A 21,488-nucleotide genomic window follows, 5' to 3' on the forward strand; every position below is an offset into this window, starting at 1 on the left:
ATAATTTATATATTTATACCTAATTTATATATATATATAATTTTATATATATTTTAATTTTATATATATGTACCTAATTTATATTTATAATTTATACATGTATACCTAATTTATATACATATATATATATATATATATATATATATATATATATATATATATATATGTTCAAGATTTTTAAGGCCGCGGGCCTGCAGAAGAGCATTTTAACATGGAATACTACAGCTAGTCGTGAAATGTGCGCTGTTGCTGCCATATTATATACTAGGTTTGGACACCGTCCCCGATTGGACTGGCGCATAACTTACATAATGTGAGAAGCAGGGCCGAGGTGCCGTCGCTTTCTTCGGGTGAGATAAGTGTGTTTCGGTTTATTTGCTCTTTTGATGGTTTGTGTAGAGTTTTGTAGGGTCAGGACCCAGAGAAAAACACGCAAAGCGAGTTTGGAAGTGGCGGAATGACAATATTTTCACAGTTACGGGAATATACTTATGGTGTTCTCAGGTAGATAGTAGTGTTTTTTCCACCATTTTGGATATTAAACACGAAAAAGACGTGCCGAACTAGTGCCATTTAACGACTTCAAGCTGCGATTACTGCGAGGATTTAGAATCGTGTGATACAGCCGTTGGAATGTGCCTGGAACATTTCACATCAAATGATATCACTGAGTCAATCTAAAGGCCATGAAATATCATACTCTGACCTCAGCATGCTTCAGCCTTTATACATATGTTTCTCCTTTGCTTTTGTACTCCATCATCCACCCTTGCACATTTACCACACTTAACCTCTACAGTTGCCTCACTGTAATCACAGCCAAGGTGAAGGTAAATTAAGCATTTAGCTCACCATACTAAAAACACTAAAATGTATCAGATTGTGATTGCATGGGTATCACTGCAAGCATGCATAACTTTCCAGCATTGTTAGATGATCACTCATAACATTCTTGGACATATTTTGTAGCTTCTTTGACAGCATGAATCAAATGTAAGACTCCTTAGCCTTATGTAATAGCCCTTATTCATAACATCCTGCTGGCTTCATGTGTCATGCAGCTGGGATTGTCCATCACTGCAATTGCAGAATAAGCAAAGCAGTAGTGGGAACTCTGAACATGCAACCTGTAGATAAAATGTATGGTATGGAGGAGCTGTGTGAACTCCAGAAGTTTAATTTTAATGAGCATGCTTACTGACGCTCTGCTTTTGTATCGTCAAGCTGGGCCGCTTGTACATGCGCATGGTGTATGAGAAAATCTTGGGAATGCAAGATCATGCAGGATTTTCTATTGTTCCTTCTCATACACGTGTGTAGTGTTCATGTTAAATGTGACTCACACTGTGTGTCTGTGTGGGGAGGGGAGGTCAGCAGGCAGCTGTCCTTCCCCCTAATGTGCCATACCTGACTGTGTCATGTTTGCCACCATATTTTTATGTATCTGAGCAGCCTAATCATGGACAAATAACTTATTATGATACCATTGATATTGTGTTTGGGAAATTGTCCCCTGGTTCTTAGTGACAGGGTTTTAGGGCTGTGTTCTTGAACCCCCTGCCCCCAACACACTTCTCCCAACCTGCTAGATGGGTTTGAGGTGAGCGTGCAGTGTGATGGAAGCAACTGTCCCAGACAATGTGGGAACTAGGCATTACTATTCCAAGAAAGTAAGCATTTTGAGAGAGGACAAGTGATGTCAGGTGTGTGGTTAGACACATTTCTCTAGGTCTGTGTTTTCATGTGACATATGCAGGTAACACCTTTTCTTCTCCACCCTGATAAGGCAACACTTTGTGCAAGCCAAGGTTATCACAGATCACATGGCATCAGATAACTGTTGTGAGGCACTGGGACACAAGCTGGCCTGGTGTGCTGTCTGGTTTGTAGAAGGTGCCTAGGCCTAATACATTTCCAAAATTGTAATGGCTTGCAAGCCTGCTGTTATTTGGTAAATACATAAACCTGTGGTGTGACCACCCTTCGTTTTAGATGTGTGCAAAGTACTTAAAGGTGTGAAATAGTGCTCACAACCTGTTCAACATCAGTGAGGTTGAAAAGCAGTGATGATTTTTACTGTGGTTGGCAATCAGTGCCATAGGTTATTATCCTATATAGATCAGTTCTGAGCCTTATGATTGGATGAATGTCTGTGATCAGAGTGCACAGTAAGCAGTGCAGCAGTCACACCATTACATTTCCAGGTGGACCATGTCACTGGTGCAGGGGTGCAGCCGGCTGCTGGTGCGGGCACATCGGACCCTCCCACCACTGAGCCGGACGTTTGCTTCCGACTCGGGGCTGTACGAGCCAGAAGGCATCAAGGAGCCATGGATCCCAGAGTACCGGCCCAGGGCGGACGAGCACATGGAGACCAAGCGCTCCAGGTGGGTGACAGAGAACCTCAAAGCGTTGTGCATCTGTGAGAGCAGGCATGCTGTGGTGAACATATGCAACTTCAGAAGCACCATGTCCACCCAGTGCATCTAATCTTTAAATGATGAAGACCTGTATGTGAGACGGTCAAGGGAAATGGGATCCGGTTGACGCTCACACGGTAGAATCTCCGGTGTTGACGGACGTAGCCGCAGGTTCAGGAGGACTTCTTCAATCATAAGTAAATCTTCGACTACAATGGCCAATGTGCTCTGCCCTGCCTCGCCCCACCCTGACCTGCCTGAATGTATGCACAGGAGCAAAATTATGTGATGTCTTGTGCTAGATCTCTGTGTGTTTCTTTTAGTGCTTAATGTAAATGTCTTAAGCCTCCGCCTGGTTCACAGCAAACAGTGATAAATGCTGTGAAGCAACTGATTTCATCGATTTTCACTTTCGAAGCAATTTGGCATTAGGTAAACACTGCCCCCCCCCCTTCTGCCTGACCCACGAGATGTGCGCAATATTGTTTTTTCCTCACAGATCCATCTCTGGTGCCCAGTGTGGCATTGTGCTTGATTGAATTGAAATGAAGAATAGCAGTGACCAAAATGTGCTCTTACACATGTGTACACCTGGGAAGAATTGAGCATACAGCTCTTCACCAGAGAAACCAGATAATGATACTAGATTTGTTGCTCATTTTAACACGTCTGCATTTAAATTCTTATGTTGTTATTTACAAACATAACTATGTAAGCACAGTCCACCAGTGTGCCTCTGTCAGCCAAGCTCATGGAAAGCAGTCTTCCAGCGTACTGATGGGATGTATATGCACATGTTTCCAAAGATTATCTGCTTAGTTTAGATAGTTTGATGTTCGAAAATAAAAACAAAGATGATCAAGGAAAAGTCAGAGTTGGTGGCCACGTCTCCCGAATAATGATGGCAAGCCCTGGTTTGCCGTTGCAAACCATGTCTTTCAAATAATGCCATTCTGAGGCTACGCAAAATGAGCATTGCAGTCGACGCGCCCGAACCACACCAATAAACAACAACAAAAAAGGTAGACTTAGCCAGCATTCTCATCAGCGTGGGTTTCTTGGTCTGTTTTGTGTTTGTTGTTTCCGTGGGGTCTGACTGTTCTGTGATGGTTTTTAATCATGCTGTTATGCAATGTCTTAAATACATTATCCCCGACATTCGGGTGAACGGGGCTCATAGAAGCATATTCCAAGTAACTGCGTAGCAGCTGAGTGGGTCGAGTCATCCCCATTTACCCTGAGCCCAGATGAGTTCAAACGTGGTTGCTGGACAGAGGTTAATGCGCCCCTGGCCACAATGTACTTGCGGGACTGCGACACCAATTACCGTATATAGTACGCGCATGCAAAATCAATAAAAGAAAATGCAGTTTGGCTGAATGGTTTATGCTGTCATTCGGTGCGTATCTGCGCAGACACTGTCGATGCCTTGCACTGCACATCGGCGTGACCGGGCAGGCCACCCTACCAGTGGCCGCGTCCGGGCAGGCTACCCTACCAGTGGCCGCGTCTGGGCAGGCTACCGTACCAGTGGCCGCGTCCGGGCAGGCTACCCTACCAGTGGCCGCGTCCGGGCAGGCTACCCTACCAGTGGCCGCGTCCGGGCAGGCTACCCTACCAGTGGCCGCGTCCGGGCAGGCTACCCTACCAGTGGCCGCGTCCGGGCAGGCTACCGTACCAGTGTCCGCGTCCGGGCAGGCTGCGCCACCAGCGGTCGTGTTTAAGCGCTGTACCGTACCAGCTCTGCCTGCACGAATGTCTGAGCCTGTACCGGCTGCACCATCTGCCCTGTCTGTACGTGCTGTGCGTGTGCGCTGGCAGGCTGCTCTACCAGTCGCGGAAGCGGGGCATGCTGGAGAACGGCCTCGTGCTGAGCACCTTCGCCAGCCGCTACCTGGCCGGCATGACCGGGCCGCAGCTGGATGACTACGACAAGCTCATCAACCAGCCCTCAAACGACTGGGATATCTACTACTGGGCCACAGGTGGGCAGCAAGGGTTCGCCGCCTCGCCTCCTTTTTGTCGTCTTAATACGACAAAAGTGCCTCCTATTAGTTTGCATTAGGACACTTTTACGTTATGATTGGACAAGTAGTGGAACGGATCCAAAGGCTGTCATCTTCGTCACATATTATGCAGGACGACACAGGGAGCTCGTGTTGAAAAGGACCAAGTCTTTGAGCGAGCCGGAAATCATCGGACTCTTATCTGACTATTTCTCTGCAACTCGCGCCATATATTTTAGTGGATAAGACTCGGGTTGTGGTGTGTGCACTCAGTGGAACTAGTGTTTCCGGTGAGGGATTCCCAGCCCGTTTTTTGTCTCAGCCCCACTCTCACTACTTCCGCTCCCAAAAACGTAGATCTTAGTTTGTTTTCAGCGCCTCTCGAAAGCCTTCCCACGCAACGCCACGACCCATTTACAATTTTATTTCGGCCGGAGATTGTTCATGTTATCACATTTTCACTGAATGACACCGTTTCATGTTATCATCACAGAAAGCACGGATTGTTTTGTGTCGATAGTTGCCAGAGCCCCTTCGGTCGCGATGGTCACCGGCCCGTACGGATTAATGGTGAAAATGGGCCTTAGTTGCCGGGTGGCGGTGATGCTCACCCTGGGCTGGCGACTATGAAGTCCCGCAATGAATTCATCCCGCCTTCTCGTCTCAAGTTACAGCTCTGTAGGGATGTCCGATTTGTAATGATTTGGTCCGATTGCGTCCGATGATGATTTGAAATGATTTGGTCCGAGGAATGAGTTGGTCACTAACGCTACCAGCGGTGCATGTTCGGAAAGCAGTTGGCAATGAACACACCCTGTAGCGCTAGCATCGGGCTTACACCGTGCCGTCTTGTGTGCGCCGCATGCCATGTACGTCTGTCAAGCGCGGCTGCTCGCGGCTCGTGGCGTCTTCGGAAAGCGCCTCTGTGCCAGGCGCGTGCGAACTCCTGACGCAGCGGTGGATCGATGAAGCCATTGTGACTACAGGCTCATCAATGATGCACGGTCTGGTGCCGGGCCAGCGGGACCCTCCCTGCTCACGAGCGCGCGTGGGCGACTTTCTCAGGCGTGCGGGAAACACCCAAGGAGTTCGACAGCGAGATCATGAAGATGCTGAAGGAGTTCGTCCGGAACAAAGACAGGGAGAGCAGGATAGCGCAGCCTGATCTCTACGAGAAGCCGGAGTAGACTTCCCGACGTCGTGGCCCCGGCGCCGCTGTTGGATTGTTACTAGATGTCGCTGTGCGAAGGTGATGGTCCGAAATGGTGGAACGCCTTCTGCCGGATTGGAGATGGATTTTTTGGATGGCTGTTCAGCCAAACGCTAGGAGTGCATTTGTAGTTGGTAAGTGCAATGTGTAATGTTCTGTACCGAATGTTTGATTTGTGATGCGAAGTGCTCTGATCGGTGCTCAGAACCAGAATGTTGTAAATACAAGTTGAAACTAGCGAGCTTGCGGTTTGAGCAACGTTTCTCCCAGAATATGACGAAATACGAATAAACAACAAATGTGTTGCGGGCATGCACTGTCTTCGATGGTGGCGGTGCGTTCGATAAGTGTGTATGGTGATGTGCATGGAGAAACCGGCGATACAAACCGCTGATTTTTATCATTTCCTTACCATTGGCATGGTATCATCAAAATAGCATGCCACTTCACACAGATTTCACCGCGTACCGGGTGGTTAGCGCTTATTTAATATTCACTCATCGATCGTTCCGTAATGATTGCAGGTCTTCGGTGGTTCTCTTGCACATGTGACTGCGTGTGGCCATCGTATAGAACACCGTTGGCGTGTTTACGATGCCAACAGAACTTATGTGATATGAACAGTGTTTTAGCCCAAAACCGACTGATCAGCAAATGGACAGCAAAGGAGATCGATTGTGGAGCTGTGATATCATAATTTGCAAAACCTTTTCTTTGTTCTCAAAGCCTCCTTCTGTTGTATGCTGCTGCTCGTTTTCTCTGGAAAACTAGATTCATCGCGCATTTATTTTCTACGTAAGCATATATTTGGGTCCCGATCCATCACCAGGTGCGGTGCGGTGGTCATCACCAGCAGCCTGCGAGAAGTCAGTTGGAAAAGGAGACATTTTCAAACACCGGCAAGGAAAATCATTGTTTCTAAATGCAAGGTGTTGGTATGGGTATTTCCACATCTCCGCTCGTGTTTGCCGTCCTTGCGCCTGCAGGTGCGTCCACCAAAATTATGGTTTCTTCCACGTCCCGCACCCCGACGATCCGACCAAATGTTTGTGGCCGGTGGCCTCGGGCTGGAATCTGTCATGGCACCATTCCCTCGGCTTGTTCCTCACCGCGGCTTGAGTTCCGCGCCGAAGTCAGTTTTGGAGGACGGACGCCGGCCCGGTGGCGCGGCCCTCCGGCGGCTCCGACGAGCCTCCGGTACCGGGGAGCAGCGCGCCCTGTGATGGGGTCCGTTGACCTGACTCCGCGGCGGTGTTGGCCCCGTCGGTGCTGTCGTTGGCCAGGTCGATGCGCACCGTCCACCGCGGCGCCGCCGCCAGTTGTCCCCGAGCGTGGGGCGCGGCAGGGCATGGGTCCGCCGCCGCTCTCCTGGCATGCGCGTGCCCGCAGGGGGTCACGTGAGTACATGACGAACGTCCGGAGCAGGCGTAGTCAGGACGAGAGCCGTGCTTAACGGACGTTCTCGGCCGTCCCTGTGGCGGCATTCGCGCAGAACGCGTGTTGCCCGTGTCACGTGTAATGCTATTCAGCGACGTGCTCTCCAGGTGGCGCTAGTGTTAAAATTGCCGAATAGATAACTACTTCGTAAACGATGTGATCTCTCGCTCTCCATTTCCTGACCTGGCGAAACGTTAAGGTATTCTGTTGGGATTTCATATGAATATAACTAATGCACCGTTGTATCAGGGATATGGAATCGGATGAAAAGATAAAAATAATATGCCACCGACGTCACATCGTCTTGCATTTCCAATGGAGATCGTTCCGTGCTATCCGAGCATTGACTAATAAGAAATCGAACATTAGGCTGGTGGATGGCCCGCGTCGGTAAACCAAGCCTTCATGGACTGGTCCGGCTTTGTGCAACAGCAGATTTCCACTGGAGCTGTTCGGCCGTGTGAACACATGATGATTAGTATGACGGTGCGCGTCGGCTACTTGGGCGATTTTGCGCTCTCCCGATACAGGAAATCAGTGTTGTGGAGCGCGCCGGCTACGTTGGTCATATTGCGTTCGCCCGATAACGCTCAGTATTAAATAACGCCTCGTCTACTCGGCCACTTTGGACTGTTCTGTGTGAACAGAGAGTACCGGCTGAAGGTAACTGGTGTCAGCAGGGCGTGTTTTTTATGTTACGTATCGGAGTTTCTATGCGACTCTGCCACGCCGTTCATGCCGCCTCAGCAGCGGATATTCTTTTGGAACTAGTACAGACGGGTATATAAGTTTGGCAACCCATCTCGCTGGGGTATTTTGACGGCGGCACCTTTGAATGTGATTTGTGTTCATTGGCGCGCCTAAGGGGAGAGAAAGGGGCTAGGGCGCTGCGGGTCTCTTGGCATTGTCGCCCTTTCCCCTCGATACAGGAAACCGGAAGAGAAGCGTTACAAAACCCAAGTATAGTAGCGCCCTGAAAAGGAGCATGCCACTTTTTTTTGCATGTCACTTTTTGTTAAATCAGATGTGTACGATTTCATCAGCAATGCCATTTTTTCTCGAAATATTTCTGAAAAGCTCAGAATTCCGATTTAAAGTAGCCGCTCATGCTAGGAGAATTCCAATGAGCCTCCTGCTCAACATTATAAAATTACTCCCTGCACACTCGAGAAGAAAATATCTTTTCAAAGATCATTTATGCCAAACACCAGCGCATATGGAACAAAGGCGCACCATGACCATTGTAGTCGACGTGCCTTAAAACACCAGTAAACAACAACCTGAAGCATTTCGCACACACACATCACACAAAACAATCAGAGAATCTGAAGCAGATTTGATTGGTACTGACAGACATTCTCCACGCTCCTCATACCGGCAAAAATTCGGAAACATTTGCGGCACCTAAATATGGACCGTAATTTCCCTCCAACGCACAGGTCTTCCAGATTAAAAAAATATCCCGTTCCTCACTGTGTCTGTGATCACAAGTCTGAAGACAATAATTTCATTCTCCTCCCTCCGTCTTTTCGGCACCTCAGATGCAATGTCTTCTAGCATGTCACACGCGTATTAGGTCCTCGTTTTATTCCATTTTCGAGCACTGACATCACACACGCATTAACGCGCTCGGGTGGGGGTCAAATTGACCCCCTGAAGGTTTTTCCAAAATGGTTTCCGAACGGCGTGGCGCAGTCGCGCTAAATTTTGCATAATTGTAGACAAATAGCGGATCGTTTGACATCACAAATTGAGATGCTCCTTGTAAGGTCGCTGACCTGTGGCAGGTCAAAGTCAGGCCATGCTTTCAGCGAAGGCAATTTCTAGGGAATCCTTCAATCTGATCCAACAACGGACATCTCTGAGATGCTTTCTTAGGCAACACAACAGTTGAATGAGCATATTACATTGATCTGAGGTCAGGTATGCAGGTCACACCAAGGTCAAAACCAACCTGTTTTGTTACTCTAGGGCTTGCTGTATGGGATAGTTTCTGGTGCTCATTTCGAATTTATTGATAGCAGGAATCGCATCATACATCATCCATGGACTTCTTAGAGATCAGAATAGGTCACTGACCTACAATGACGCAGATCAACATTTTATTTTAGAAACATACTGCTTGGCGTAATCTCTGTCGCTTAGTCAAATGCAAAACTCAAAACAATCTTGTATGATTTTGGTCATCTTGACATTCAAAAGGTCAAAAATGGTCACTGACCTTACATGAGCAGGTAACCTTTTGCTTAGAAACGGTTATTTAGGTTCTGGGGGCACCTTGGAAACGAACCTTGAACTTGACCTTGCTCGCCCTTTTTTGACCCGAAGGTAAAAACCTGGGAACCTGGAACTTTGATCTAAGTGAGTTCACGTACAGGTCAACACACCTTGTAAATTTGGTGTATCTAGCTTCCTTAGTTCCCGAGATCTCAGGGGATCAAATTGCCCCCCTCCCCCCACCCGAGCGAAGGGTATCTAGCCGGCCACCCGGACGCGTGTTAATGTGCCGGGTAAACGTCAACACAGAACGGTCAGATGCCCGCGGCGTGTTTCCAGAACCATGTCATTAAATTGTGAAAACCGAGGCATAAGGCGAAGGCGGTGGCGCCGGCGACGGCTGGTGCTGTGGCGGAGGCTTGTTATTAAAATGTCATCTCTGGCGGCTATTTTCTGTTTTGCTTCTTCCTTTGGGGGACGTGCCCAGAGATAAGTCTTGTGATTGTTATACGAATGCTTTGCTTGTGTTGATGTAATCGTACCGTTTATCACACTTTGAAATAAAAAAAGCAAATAAAACAAACCGGGGCCAAAACATGGCTGTCAGTCCCTCTTCTCCAGCTTGAGGAGTCTTTCATTTCCCGGGTACCTTTGAAAGCACGAGGTCCTTACCAGCACTGCTCAGTATTCGAATCGCACGTACGCAAACGCGCTGTCATAGAGCGAGCTCGAGTGGTGGAGTTCAGCGCAGCGCAGAACTGGCAGCAGTCCATAGGTCCTGTAGGGCGCTTGCACCACGCTGGTAGAGTATTTTCCACCGGACACGCTTAAATCAATCAGCATTTCAATGTAAGCGTTGGGCACTTTTGGGCCGTTAACTGGCAGGGATCCAAACTGTTGCAGGGTCCCGACCAATGCAAATCGAGGGCCCCGATCTCGTCCCTGCTTAGGAAATGGGCCCCAGGACTCAGACCGTCACGGAGCAGACCGTTCGGCGTAACTGGTCTCCGGCCAAAAAAGAGGTCCGTTTTGTCCCATGGGTTTCATGTCGGCGTAAGAGGCCCTCTGACTGATAGTTGAGATCTGGCTCTACGGGTGGGAGCCGTTAATGTGACCTACAGCCTTCGGGGCATTCAAATTTTCGATTTGACCCTTGATCTTTGGTCTAGAGGGGCCTTCGGACCCTTCTTTGGGCCTCTTGAGACCCCTTCCGACTCAGAGTCACTTACCCTGAACGACAAAGGGCCCCTCATTGCGTAAGGGACCCCGACCAATGTAAATGTTGTGCCCCGGCCATGTCCTGCCCGGAAAATGGGCTCCCAGGGCTCAGACCGATTCCGAGTCAACTGTTCAGTGTTGGTAGTCTCCGACCAAAATAGAGACGGCCGTAATGTCCTAGTGGTCTCATCCGGTGCAAGAGGCCCTCTGACTGATATCTAAGGTCGTGGCCCTACGGGCCGGGGCCATTAATGCGGTGCACAGACAGACTTTCGTGCGTGCCCTTCGGGCCCGTTAGCCTTCGATCGCGCCTTTGATCATCAGTACCGAAGACTATTGGGACCCTCTTCAGACTCTTCAGACTCAAATCACGCCCTTAATCATCAGTACCAAAGGGACGATTGGGCTTCTCTTCGGGCCTCTCGAACACTGCCCCTAGCCAACTTGGTCCCTTGTTAATGCAAGACCCCCTGCTTGGTACTGTGGACACCTGACCGATACAGGGGACCCTTATTTTCTTAGAGGCCCGAACAATTAAAATTATGGGCCCGTGCTTTTTCTCTACACGAAAATGGGCCCTGACGTCCAGACCGACACTGAGCCGGCTGTTCGGTACTGGTGGTGCCTAACCGACATAGAGGTCCTCGTAGACTCAGAAGGCCCCAAGCGGCGCAAAGGGGCCTCTGACTGGCATTTGAGGGACCAGCCCTGTTGGCCTGGGCCTCCAGTGCGACCTCCGTACAGCCCATAGGGCTGTTCGGGCTCTCAGATCGGGCCCTTAAACGTCTGTCTCCGGCCCCTCGGGACCTAAGCGGAGGGAGATGTGCTCTCTTTGCTCTCTCACTGCCTGCCGGCGCCTCTACCGGCACGCCGGTTACAGATATATCTCGCGTTTTCAGAAGGCCGAGCACCATACCGTTTCCCCACAGGGCGGTGTGACGTCACATATTGGTTTTCAGACGGCGAGATGGACACGGCGCTGTGCCCCACGCCGGACGGGTTGATGTCACGCGGCGGTCAGGCGGGGTCGCGGCTGAGGTCACGCGACCCGTCCAGCCTGCTGGGCTCGTGTCGGGAGGTGCTGAAGTACCTGCCGGCCCGCTGGCCAACCGAGTGTCAGGTAGGTGTGGCATCACACACGGGGTTGAGCCGAGAGATCTGGTGTCACGAACAACCAAGTGTCAGGAAAGTGTCGCATCACATAAGGGCTCGAGCCGAGAGGTCCGGTGTCATGAAAAGTCTGAGAGATCCGGTGTCACGAAAAGGCTAGGCCTGATGGCTGTGTCACTGACAACTGATCGCTCGGGACTGGCGTCACAGATAATAACTTTGGATAGATCCGATGCTACTGGGAACTGATCAACAAGAAGCTGTTCATGCTACCGGTAGCTTTTTTGTAGAAATTGTCAGCAGAGAACGCAATAAAAAATGCATAATAGCCATTATGTCTAACGATACCAAGACCCCCGGCACCCTAGTGTGGTTTTAGCATGATTCATTACAATGCTTTGGGCAGCGTGGTATGTGCCAGGTAATAACACACATGAAAAGCATCAGTTTCACAACCCAGGCCAGCGGGAGCCCAATTTGGACGGAAAGGCCTTTCAGCCCCTAATCGAGATAGGTAGTGTGTCCTCTGCTCTTGGCTGACGACTCCGTTGGAGTCTGCCTTGTAGCGGGGCGGGGGGAGGGAGAGTCCGGTGGCCTCATGGGAGGACTCTTTTTGGCTCGCACAGTGCAAATATATGACATCATGAACGAGAAGAGTAAAAAAAGAGCCAAGAAGAGTAAAAAAAATAAGCTAAACTTTAGGCCAATCAGAAATTTAGACAGTGCCATAACATCCTTTTGGCTCCCCAAAAAGTCTCAACTGTCTAAAATGTGGGCCTCCTCGGATCGTTCAGTACCAGGTTCAGTGCCAGTGGATCGTTCCTGACTGCCAGGGTACTCCCGCTGCTGACGAGGCCGCATAGATACTCGGGCTCCTGTGACGTTTCAAAGTTTCTGCGGACACTGAGGGTGCCTTTGAACTACGCGGAGAACTACGCAGAACTCTCTGGCCGCTCCGGGGTTGCATTGACCGCTCAGGCACCTCTGTGTACACGTGACCGCTCATGGGCCGTTTTAGCTGCCTAGGCCTCTTCTGTCCACGGAGGACACCTCAAGCCATTGAGAAGCTCCTGGCTGGCGGCGTTTCCCATGACTCTTCAGGGTCTCCACTGGTCTCCCAGGTCACGCCCGGTGAAGAGTGGGCACGCTTGATTGACCAGGGGCTCTTCTGACAACCAATGTGCTCATCTGGCTGCTCAGGATTCACCGCCAATCCATCAGCCCGTTTGATCGCCAACGTCATCCAGCTGTGCCTCCACGACGCTCCAGACACTCGGAGTCTGACTAGCTGTTCAGGGAGTTTCTGGCCATTCCTACCGCCCAAGAGCCCTTCTGGCTGCTCGCGGATCCTTCCGGCTGTTCGTGGGTAGCGCCGACCATTTTGAGGCCCTCTGGACGTCCAGTGGTTGAAGTAAACGCCCAAAGCTCTCTTTTCAGTGCCCCTCCTGCCTCTCAGGGGTCAATATAGCCAGTGATGAGCCACTCTGGCCACAAAGGAACTCTCTCAGTCTAACACGATTGCAGTCTGTATAGTTTGGATGCAGTTTCCTTCTTTAAAACTGTGCTCCTGATAAGCACATCTTTACGTAAATTCCGGCACACCTAAGGAGCGGAAATTTGGGTGATTTGCTGCACCCGCCATTGGAAAGTTTAATTATATCCGCAGACAATCAAACTCCAGTCTCAATAGTTTGGTGCTCGAGGAGGTGCAAACGCGGCGCAATAGGTGTTTAACTCTACAAAGTGGCGCCAAAGCAGAAATGCACCTCTGTACCATTTTGGATGTGATAACGTCGATTAAACACATGGGTAAAGCTTGGAAACATGTGTGGGCTAGCATTCAAACGGCGACAGACATTGAAACCAAGCAGACAATGCGCGCCTCCGGGGCGTCAAAATGAGCCACGGAAGACGGATTAGGCTCTTGTATGACGGGGCTGACAAAACTGGATGGCACCGGCAGTTATTCAGCCATGACGAATTTGTGTAAGCACGTATCAGGTGATTCCTCCGATGCTGAAAAGCTTAAGCTTAAGCCAAAATGTCGTGCAACTTCGGCTCATCAAACAGTGTAGCAGGCTTCCAAATTCCACTGGGTCTGTGTACTAGTTTTTTCACAAAAAGCTCCGCTTCTTCTGAATAATCAAAGTCAATGTGCCTATCTAAGAAGAAAAAGACCTAAAACTGAGGTGTTCTAAAAATTTGGGAGGAAAAAGTGGGCCCTCTTGTGCTGAACTAAGTTCTGGTGCCCAAGTGCCTCTGGATCCTTCGCTCCCCTCCCCACACACCCTGGATTTCGTCCTTCCCCACAACCTAGATCCTGCCATCCCCCACACTCTGAATCATGCCCTCCCACCCCACACTCTGGATCCTGCCCCTCGCCCTACACCCCGTATTCCGCCCTCCCATCCCACCCTTTCCGAGAGTGATGTCCTGCCCTGAATGGCCTGTGTCATTCAGGCGCCTAGCACCGGCCGGGGGTCTCCTACCTGCACAGCCGGCACGTACAGCGGCTGAGATGGATATGCGTTTCATACCAGACCAGGAACCGTGATGTGCCCCGTAGAGTTCTACCCATCGGATTGGGAAGAGTGTCTCCTTGCTGTTCGCTACAGTGGATCGAAACGAGGTAAAAATTGATATAGATCCGGCTAACTGATATTTTACTGCAAAGGTCCATCGTTGTTGAGAATCGATTAGCAAAAAAACTATGAGCACGCGCGCTCGCAACCGACACGAGCAAAAACGATTCCTGTTGTTCCAGTCTTTGTCGAACCGAGCGGCCTTGGCCGGCTGCAGCTTATACTGGGTGTTGGGTGTGAGAGTGACGGTGTGCCGACGATCGCTCCTTTTGAAAGGGAGGGAGAGAGAGATTCAACCTGCTGCATGCATTGTTGTTACAAATATATTCTGATAGACCGAATTGTCATGCGTTAGCAAAATGTTAAACTCGTTTTGTCCTAGCCTGGTGTCTATCCCGCAGTGTTGTTGAACATCTTTGCAGGATCAAAAGCAATTTTGTCATCGCCCCTGACTGTTATTGGTTTAGAAACACCAAGCGCACATTGTAAAACGAATCGCGCGGGAATTGATTCGATGCAGGCATTTCATACCCACTTTGCTCATTACACAGGCCTTTACGGCACGTTCTGGAAGTCTCATGGTTCTTTGCTCCATAAAAGAGGGCAAAAAGAGGGAGACGAAGAAAAGTGAACCAAATTCGGTGAATAACGCTTTTGTGGAGATGGCTTTTTTAATTTGGGGGCCTTCGTCAACTCACATTTCCACCTCCTCTTGACTGGCTGCACAATCGTACTCAAGGCTGCCTTTCACACGCACACACGACCGGATTGCTCCAAATTCCTCCGTTTTGAGATATTTTTCGCACGCCGCTAACTGCGCTGGTGGGATACCACCTCTGTCAGAGGGGTCCACTCCGTTTGAGCGGACCCTGAAACGTTGCTTGCCCCATCCGAAAATACGATCCGCAGCCACTCATTGCAGGCATATAAGGATTCTTCTTGGACATCATCTTGGACATCTTTTGGATGTCTTCTGAATACTCATCTGGATGTCATCAGTTTTGAAATTTAAAATGACACCATTTAATATTTCATCACAAAATCATTATCTATCGGTATGAGTTGGTTTCGTAGAAATCGCGTGATAAGCGTGAGACTTTATCGGATAAAAATATAATATGTATTAAGATGAGTCCTGGCACCCGGCTTCTACTTGTAAAAAATGCTTTGCATTCTTAAAGAAAAACGGATTTCAATAAAACCGATGTGTTTTTTCCTCAAAATCAGCTGGTAAAGCCTGCAGGATAACTCAGCTTGGGTGCAAATGTCCAGCAATCTATACCGTACAGTTTCTAAAACATCGCGCTTCTTGTCGCTTAGACGTACATGCTCCTGCAGTCAGCGACTGCAAACCTGTAAGCTTCTAGAAGGCATGACCGTCGGCCTGAGCCGCTCAATCTGAATATTGTCTACGGCCCAAGTTAAATGTGCGCTTTCTGCTGCCTTGATCAGAACAAATTCTTAGCCGCGAATAGTAAAGCGGAGGTCGTCGGATCAGTATTGATCGTCAGTGGTTCAGCTTACGAGTGTGGCTCCGGGCCACCTCATCTCACTTGCCCCACGCTCACAGGTGGTCAGCGAACCGTTCCCGCACCTGCTGGAGAACCCGTCAGAGCGGGAGCGGTACTACACGGTGACGGGGGACGAGCTGACCCCGACGCCCGTCAGTCCCGAGATGGGTCAGGTCGTCTTCCAGTACAAGCCGGATGTCATCACCCGTGCGGTAAGCCGTCCCACGATCTTCGCGTCGACGGACACGTGGCAACATGGCCCGCGATGTCATGCTGCCTGCTTTTGTTATTTTCAGGGTTTAACGAAGTGCCCAGCATTTCAGATATTTGAACGCCGAAATATCTCGCGCCATTTCTGTGAAGGATGATGTGCATGATTACGCCACACCGTCGCATTATCAATATGTGCATCTCACATAGCGCATTATTTATCGACGTACATCGATACCTAAGCTGGAGATTGGTTGCAATGTCGGATTCAAATTCTATTCAGTGAGTGGTGGGTGAATTTGGATTTGGATTGGAAGTTGAGATCAAGCACTATCTTAGGAGACTCCCATCTTTGCGTCAAAACGCCTAAACTTTAACATGCTGTAATTCTCAATTTTGAAACGAATTTTGTTGGTTTCCGGTCAATTATTGTCAGAGCTTTTGCAAGTGACGCATTTCTAACTTGTCCTAATGAAAAGTGACAGGACTTCATGCCAGTGTGTATAGGTGTTCAACTTGTGTTGATTTTTAATGAAGTATGAGAGTCAATAAAATGGTGGGCATGGTACCGCGCCCTTTTCCCTTCATGCTCTCTTCTACTTTAAAGGTTATCTGATTTATCAACACGCCAACAACCCCGCAGGTATGAAATCATTGCAGAAAAAAGTCTGAGGACATGGATACAGCCAACCAGATCCTGCAACGACTAAGCCGATTGCCCACTCCCTTGTGGTTGCATTTTAAGATTTGTTTCAGAAATTATATATAGAATTTGAATCCGACAAAACCTGATATTTAGGGCTTGTATCCCTTTTATCCTCGTTTTCAGGATTTGGGGATACCGAACATTAGAATCGGGGGTGTCAGTTTTGGTAAGTGAATGTAGGAGGCCGAGCCGAGGCCCCAATGACTTCCCCTCTCCTTTTTTGCTCAACGCGCTTGCCCACTTTGTTTTGAAGAAAGGCAATTTATGTTCTAGATTTGTGGTATCATTAAAAACATCGCTTTAATCTAAGCTTCATAGCAGTCCTGCAGTGATGGATCCAGAGGGGGGGGGGGGGAGGGGGTGAGGGCACTGGAGGCACGTGCCCCTTCTACCGTAGGGCACTGAAGGCACACTTTTATGGTGACCGTGGGCGGCGGCACGTATTTTTGGTTGCGGGGGACAGTGTCATGGCTAGTCATGAGGAACTTCGATGATTACTGTACTCCGAAGCCTTCCAGTTTAACCTCTCGGACCTTTGCGTGTCTCATGACCTTAGCTATGTAAAATGTATTGCCTCGCTCATCTGCTCATCTGTTGCGTGTTATCTTGCGATGGGGGCAAACACGACTTTATATTACGAAGGTGTGGTCTATTGTGGTGGTACTAAGTGCTCTGCTCTATACGGCAAACATATGTGCTTCGTCCGTATGGGGCGGTGAACATCCGGATACATCACCGGGTCCAGTGACAGGGTTTGGACGCCAAGCCATTTGGCGAAATCATAATCTACTCCAATCTTACCTGTTGCCCTTTGATCTAGATCACTGCGCCCCCCGTGTAAAATGTTTCTCTATTTAAGTTACGATTTTTCGTGCATTGCGAGCGTTGTGTGAAACTTTGGGCGTTGTACCACATTTTTCAATTCAACTATGTTATGAGATTAGCAATTGTTATCAACAACGCAATAAGAATCGACAATGCTCAATAACACCCAATTCTGCTCAATAACTTATAATACACAATTCGCAATGACTAATAGTTGAGCGAGATTGAGACCAAAAACAAAGTGTTGCAATTGGGTCTATAAAAGTAAGCTGTAAACAGAGGGATGATAATTGGTTTGTTGTAACAGCGGTGTAGAAAATACCTGTGCAATTTATATGATCACCCCATGCATGCTTATTGTTCAACTGTTGTTATGCTGCCTGAGGTGCGCGTAACACTGAAAACTTTGCAACTTGAAAGCCTGAGTTAATCCCGAATCGTTGAATCCTTAAAATGGTAGAAGAACGAAGCTACATGCCTATTTTAAATCACTTTCACCACGCGATTCCAGACGAAGCTGAAACTTTGCCATAATCTTGTCTCGAAAAGCGTGAGGCGGTCAAAAGCAACGTCACCGTTCCAATTAATGGTGCCATGTATTTATCCGAGTTCAAAGTGAGTGTTCCACATTTCCATGGTGTTGTGACCTAAAATAACCATCTTGAAGACCTGTTGGTGCAGTTCAAAGCCCTGCCCTTCGTAAGACCTAAATTCATTTTGTCCGAGCTACGCCATGGCAAAAACTGGGAGATTATTACCTTGGTTATTATTACCCTCAAGGTTACCTTGGCATTCATGACGTCATAATGATGTCAGTCAAATCCTGCCGATTCATAAGTCCTGCGGGAATCAAGGCTGAGAAAAGTGTAATGGTCGAATCGTTCGTATTTGGCTTTGTGACCACGATTTTCAGATATATCAGCCATAAATTTGCCCTTAATCAAAATTGCGCAAGTTATGATGACGCAATCAAGCAATGACGCATTGAAGAGTATCTTTACTAAACAAAGATATTGTGTTGTCTAGAGCAGTCTCTTCTACTTAAAAGTTTACCAGGACTCATAAGTGAGCTTGTTTCGTCACATCTGATGTTTGCTTCAACATCCTCAAACATAAAGCATTTCCTTTAACCAAGACTGGCTGTGTTTCATGTCGCAGGTGATATCGTTTGACGAACATAGTGAAGATGTAAGTTACAGACATCACCTCTCTACGACCTCGTTGACCGCGCTGCGTAAAATGCTCGCAGTAAGAAAGCATACAGAGACGCACAGAGACGCAATCGTCGTTGCGGAAGCCCGACTTCCATAGAGAGCAAAAGTTATTCTGACCACTTTTGGGTTACGGTGAAACGCGAAGTCGCAGGTTTGCCACCCAGGATAAGTGTTCATAGATGGTTCGCCAGAAGAACAATCGGACAGCGCTCATTAAGCATTTGCCCATGCCGTCCCGCATGGTGCATATGACATGGTCCTGAGTACAGCACGGGCTTCGGATATGCATCTTCTCAAATACCGCGGAGCACCGTGCAAGGAAGCACCTTTTCGCCGCCGACTGCGTCGACAATGCCGACAGTATTAGCGGGATCCAGCCCGCAGACTAACTTCAAGACCAAGTAACGGGCACACCACTCAGTGAGCTCCAAAAGTGCGCGTAACCACGGCTGACGAGAAACCCTGCTATTTGAATCGTGACAATTCCTCCTTTCCGGAGGTTTCCCCTTCCACGACTGCAGAGAGCTCCGCCCATCTGCCGGGGACATCTGGCGCCGACTCCATCGTACTCGGCCGTGATAACGAGCCGCCCATCTGGCCCGGCTCGCCGTCGCCGCGAATGTGATTTGGCTTCTGTAGGGTGAAATTGGCGCTCACTCGGCGGCGTGGGCCGCGGCGGCTCTCGTCGGCCACCTGTACGCCGGCCCGTGTGCCGTCTGTACGCCGGTTCGGCCGGAATCGGCCCACCCGTCGGTCGGCTGGCGGCTGGCGGCCGACAGGGTGCATCTGTGATGTCATTTGTGAGAAAGGCATGGAGAAGAGAGGAAGACGGAGAGGGGAGAGAGAGAGGAGAGAAATAAAAATAGAGAGAGAGAGAAAGAGGGGGAGAGAAGGAGAGAGAGAGAGAGAGAGAGAGAGAGAGAGAGAGAGAGAGAGAGAGAGAGAGAGAGAGAGAGAGAGAGAGAGAGAGAGAGAGAGAGAGAGAGAGAGAGAGAGAGAGAGAGAGAGAGAGAGAGAGAGAGAGAGAGAGAGAGAGAGAGAGAGAGAGAGAGAGAGAGAGAGAGAGAGAGAGAGAGAGAGAGAGAGAGAGAGAGAGAGAGAGAGAGAGAGAGAGAGAGAGAGAGAGAGAGAGAGAGAGAGAGAGAGAGAGAGAGAGAGAGAGAGAGAGAGAGGAGAGAGAGAGAGAGAGAGAGAGAGAGAGAGAGAGAGAGAGAGAGAGAGAGAGAGAGAGAGAGAGAGAGAGAGAGGAGAGAGAGAGAGAGAGAGAGAGAGAGAGAGAGAGAGAGAGAGGAGAGAGAGAGAGAGAGAGAGAGAGAGAGAGAGAGAGAGAGAGAGAGAGAGAGAGAGAGAGAGAGAGAGAGAGAGAGAGAGAGAGAGAGAGAGAGAGAGAGAGAGAGAGAGAGAGAGAGAGAGAGAGGAGAGAGAGAGAGAGAGAGAGAGAGAGAGAGTCTTGCTGCTTGATTGTTAGCTACTGCATAGGATAGTGACATTGCTGCAGAGTGAGCGGTTTTTTCAACCATGATCTCGAGATCTAACGTACGAATGAATCAATATGCTCGTTACATTTCAAGCACGTACCAGACGGATGCTCACTCGCCCGCTCATCACACCAGGCGTGTGTGCGTCCAGCCAGCTGCAGTCGCCGCGGCGCCAGTCGTGTTTTGTGATGACCTCTTCATCGCTTCGTAACCGTTAACGCTGTAGCCATACATTGCATTAACCATGCTGGTCACCCCCGCTTACCGAGTGGTGTGACCTGAGCCGACCTGTGACCCCTGCCGACATGTACTGAAGATCGTGCTCTGTCCATGGCCCCAGTTCAGCAAGTCCTGTCCCGAGCGAGTGGAGTCAGCCGTCGCAGCCGACGACGAGTCCCAGCCCGAGCTGGAGGGCGTGCTGCAGTTCGAGTCCCGTTTCGAGTCGGGCAATCTCCAGCAGGCAGTCCACGTGTCCGGCAACTACTACCAGCTGCGCATGCGCAATGATCTGTTCACGGAGAGGCATACGCAGTGGTTCTACTTTCGCGTGACGAATATGCGTGCAGGCGTGCTATACAGGTGAGGAAAGGGGCTCGACGCCCCCTTACGTGTCAGTCATCGGTCAGTGGCCTCAGCCTCTTGGCCCCCGAGATGAACGTGCATGACGATACTTAAAACAGCTAAGCAGTTAAGTTTTAGTTCCATTGTTTGTTATGGGAACTACTTTGGACTCAGAGTCCTTCCTGGACAAAGCCTGCTGCGTAAGCACTGACCCGATACCACTGTGGGAGCACGTTCGATGGGCCTGACCAAGACATATCCGGTTTGGTTGACGAGGTCGGGTGGGGCAGATACATGGTCTCAGAATCCTTCATCGGACTTGTTTTCTGTATTCTAGGCATACCTTGTCACGGACTGATACATGTCCCAAAGGCGAACACGGCCAACGATGAATCGTATTAAGGCGGAGTCTGAGAGTCAGAGGTCTTAGAGAGTCCAAGTCCGGGCCTGAGTTCTTGGATCTAAATCATAAATTTTCTGGTCTGAATACATCACTTTCAAAAGGGATCTATGATGAGAGAAACCAATAGTTGCATGCTGGCTAGCAAGCCGAAACTCTTCGATAAATATTTAGTAATTTAAATGTACCTCTTGCTGTGTATGAAACAAACATAAAAACAATGTCCAGTGACATATGCAGAGATCCTTGATTAGTCCACTCCACATTTCTGATTCACAGGAAAAAAATAACCATTCAACTGAGCGCATGTCTGAAAAGCCATGAGTCCGTGCTCGTGTCCCAGTCTGGCCGGACTCGGACTCATGCCTGCCCGGTACAAAACG

The 21,488-nt window shown here is 49.2% G+C and overlaps 2 protein-coding genes across 2 annotated transcripts in view; both read left to right on the plus strand.

The window, feature by feature from the left end:
• Positions 1 to 276: 276 nt before the first annotated feature.
• Positions 277 to 5,877, plus strand: LOC119108576 (succinate dehydrogenase assembly factor 2, mitochondrial). Its single transcript, XM_037232167.1, has 4 exons — positions 277 to 350; positions 2,205 to 2,387; positions 4,242 to 4,405; positions 5,492 to 5,877. The coding sequence occupies exons 2-4, from the start codon at positions 2,212 to 2,214 to the stop codon at positions 5,611 to 5,613; spliced, it is 462 nt and encodes a 153-aa protein (XP_037088062.1). The 5' UTR covers positions 277 to 350; positions 2,205 to 2,211; the 3' UTR covers positions 5,614 to 5,877.
• A 1,097-nt stretch (positions 5,878 to 6,974) lies between these two features.
• LOC119108441 (cytosolic carboxypeptidase 2) overlaps positions 6,975 to 21,488 on the plus strand; it is a 28,021-nt gene continuing 13,507 nt past the window's right edge. Inside the window, exons 1-4 of the mRNA XM_037232013.1 lie at positions 6,975 to 7,033; positions 11,468 to 11,628; positions 15,771 to 15,923; positions 20,485 to 20,723. Coding sequence (XP_037087908.1) covers positions 6,985 to 7,033; positions 11,468 to 11,628; positions 15,771 to 15,923; positions 20,485 to 20,723 — 602 coding nt within the window. The 5' untranslated portion in view covers positions 6,975 to 6,984. The remainder of the gene's footprint in view (positions 7,034 to 11,467; positions 11,629 to 15,770; positions 15,924 to 20,484; positions 20,724 to 21,488) is intronic.

This window comes from Pollicipes pollicipes, unplaced genomic scaffold, assembly GCF_011947565.3.
Source record: "Pollicipes pollicipes isolate AB1234 unplaced genomic scaffold, Ppol_2.1 Scaffold_6686;HRSCAF=7923_pilon_pilon_pilon, whole genome shotgun sequence".
Lineage (NCBI taxonomy): Eukaryota > Metazoa > Arthropoda > Thecostraca > Pollicipedomorpha > Pollicipedidae > Pollicipes > Pollicipes pollicipes.

Coding starts and splice junctions, on each gene's coding strand:
- LOC119108576 (XM_037232167.1), top strand. CDS start 2,212: ATGTCACTGGTGCAGGGGTGCAGCCGGCTGCTGGTGCGGGCACATCGG. Junction 2,388..4,241: donor ATGGAGACCAAGCGCTCCAG/GTGGGTGACAGA, acceptor GTGCGCTGGCAG/GCTGCTCTACCAGTCGCGGA. Junction 4,406..5,491: donor TATCTACTACTGGGCCACAG/GTGGGCAGCAAG, acceptor CGACTTTCTCAG/GCGTGCGGGAAACACCCAAG.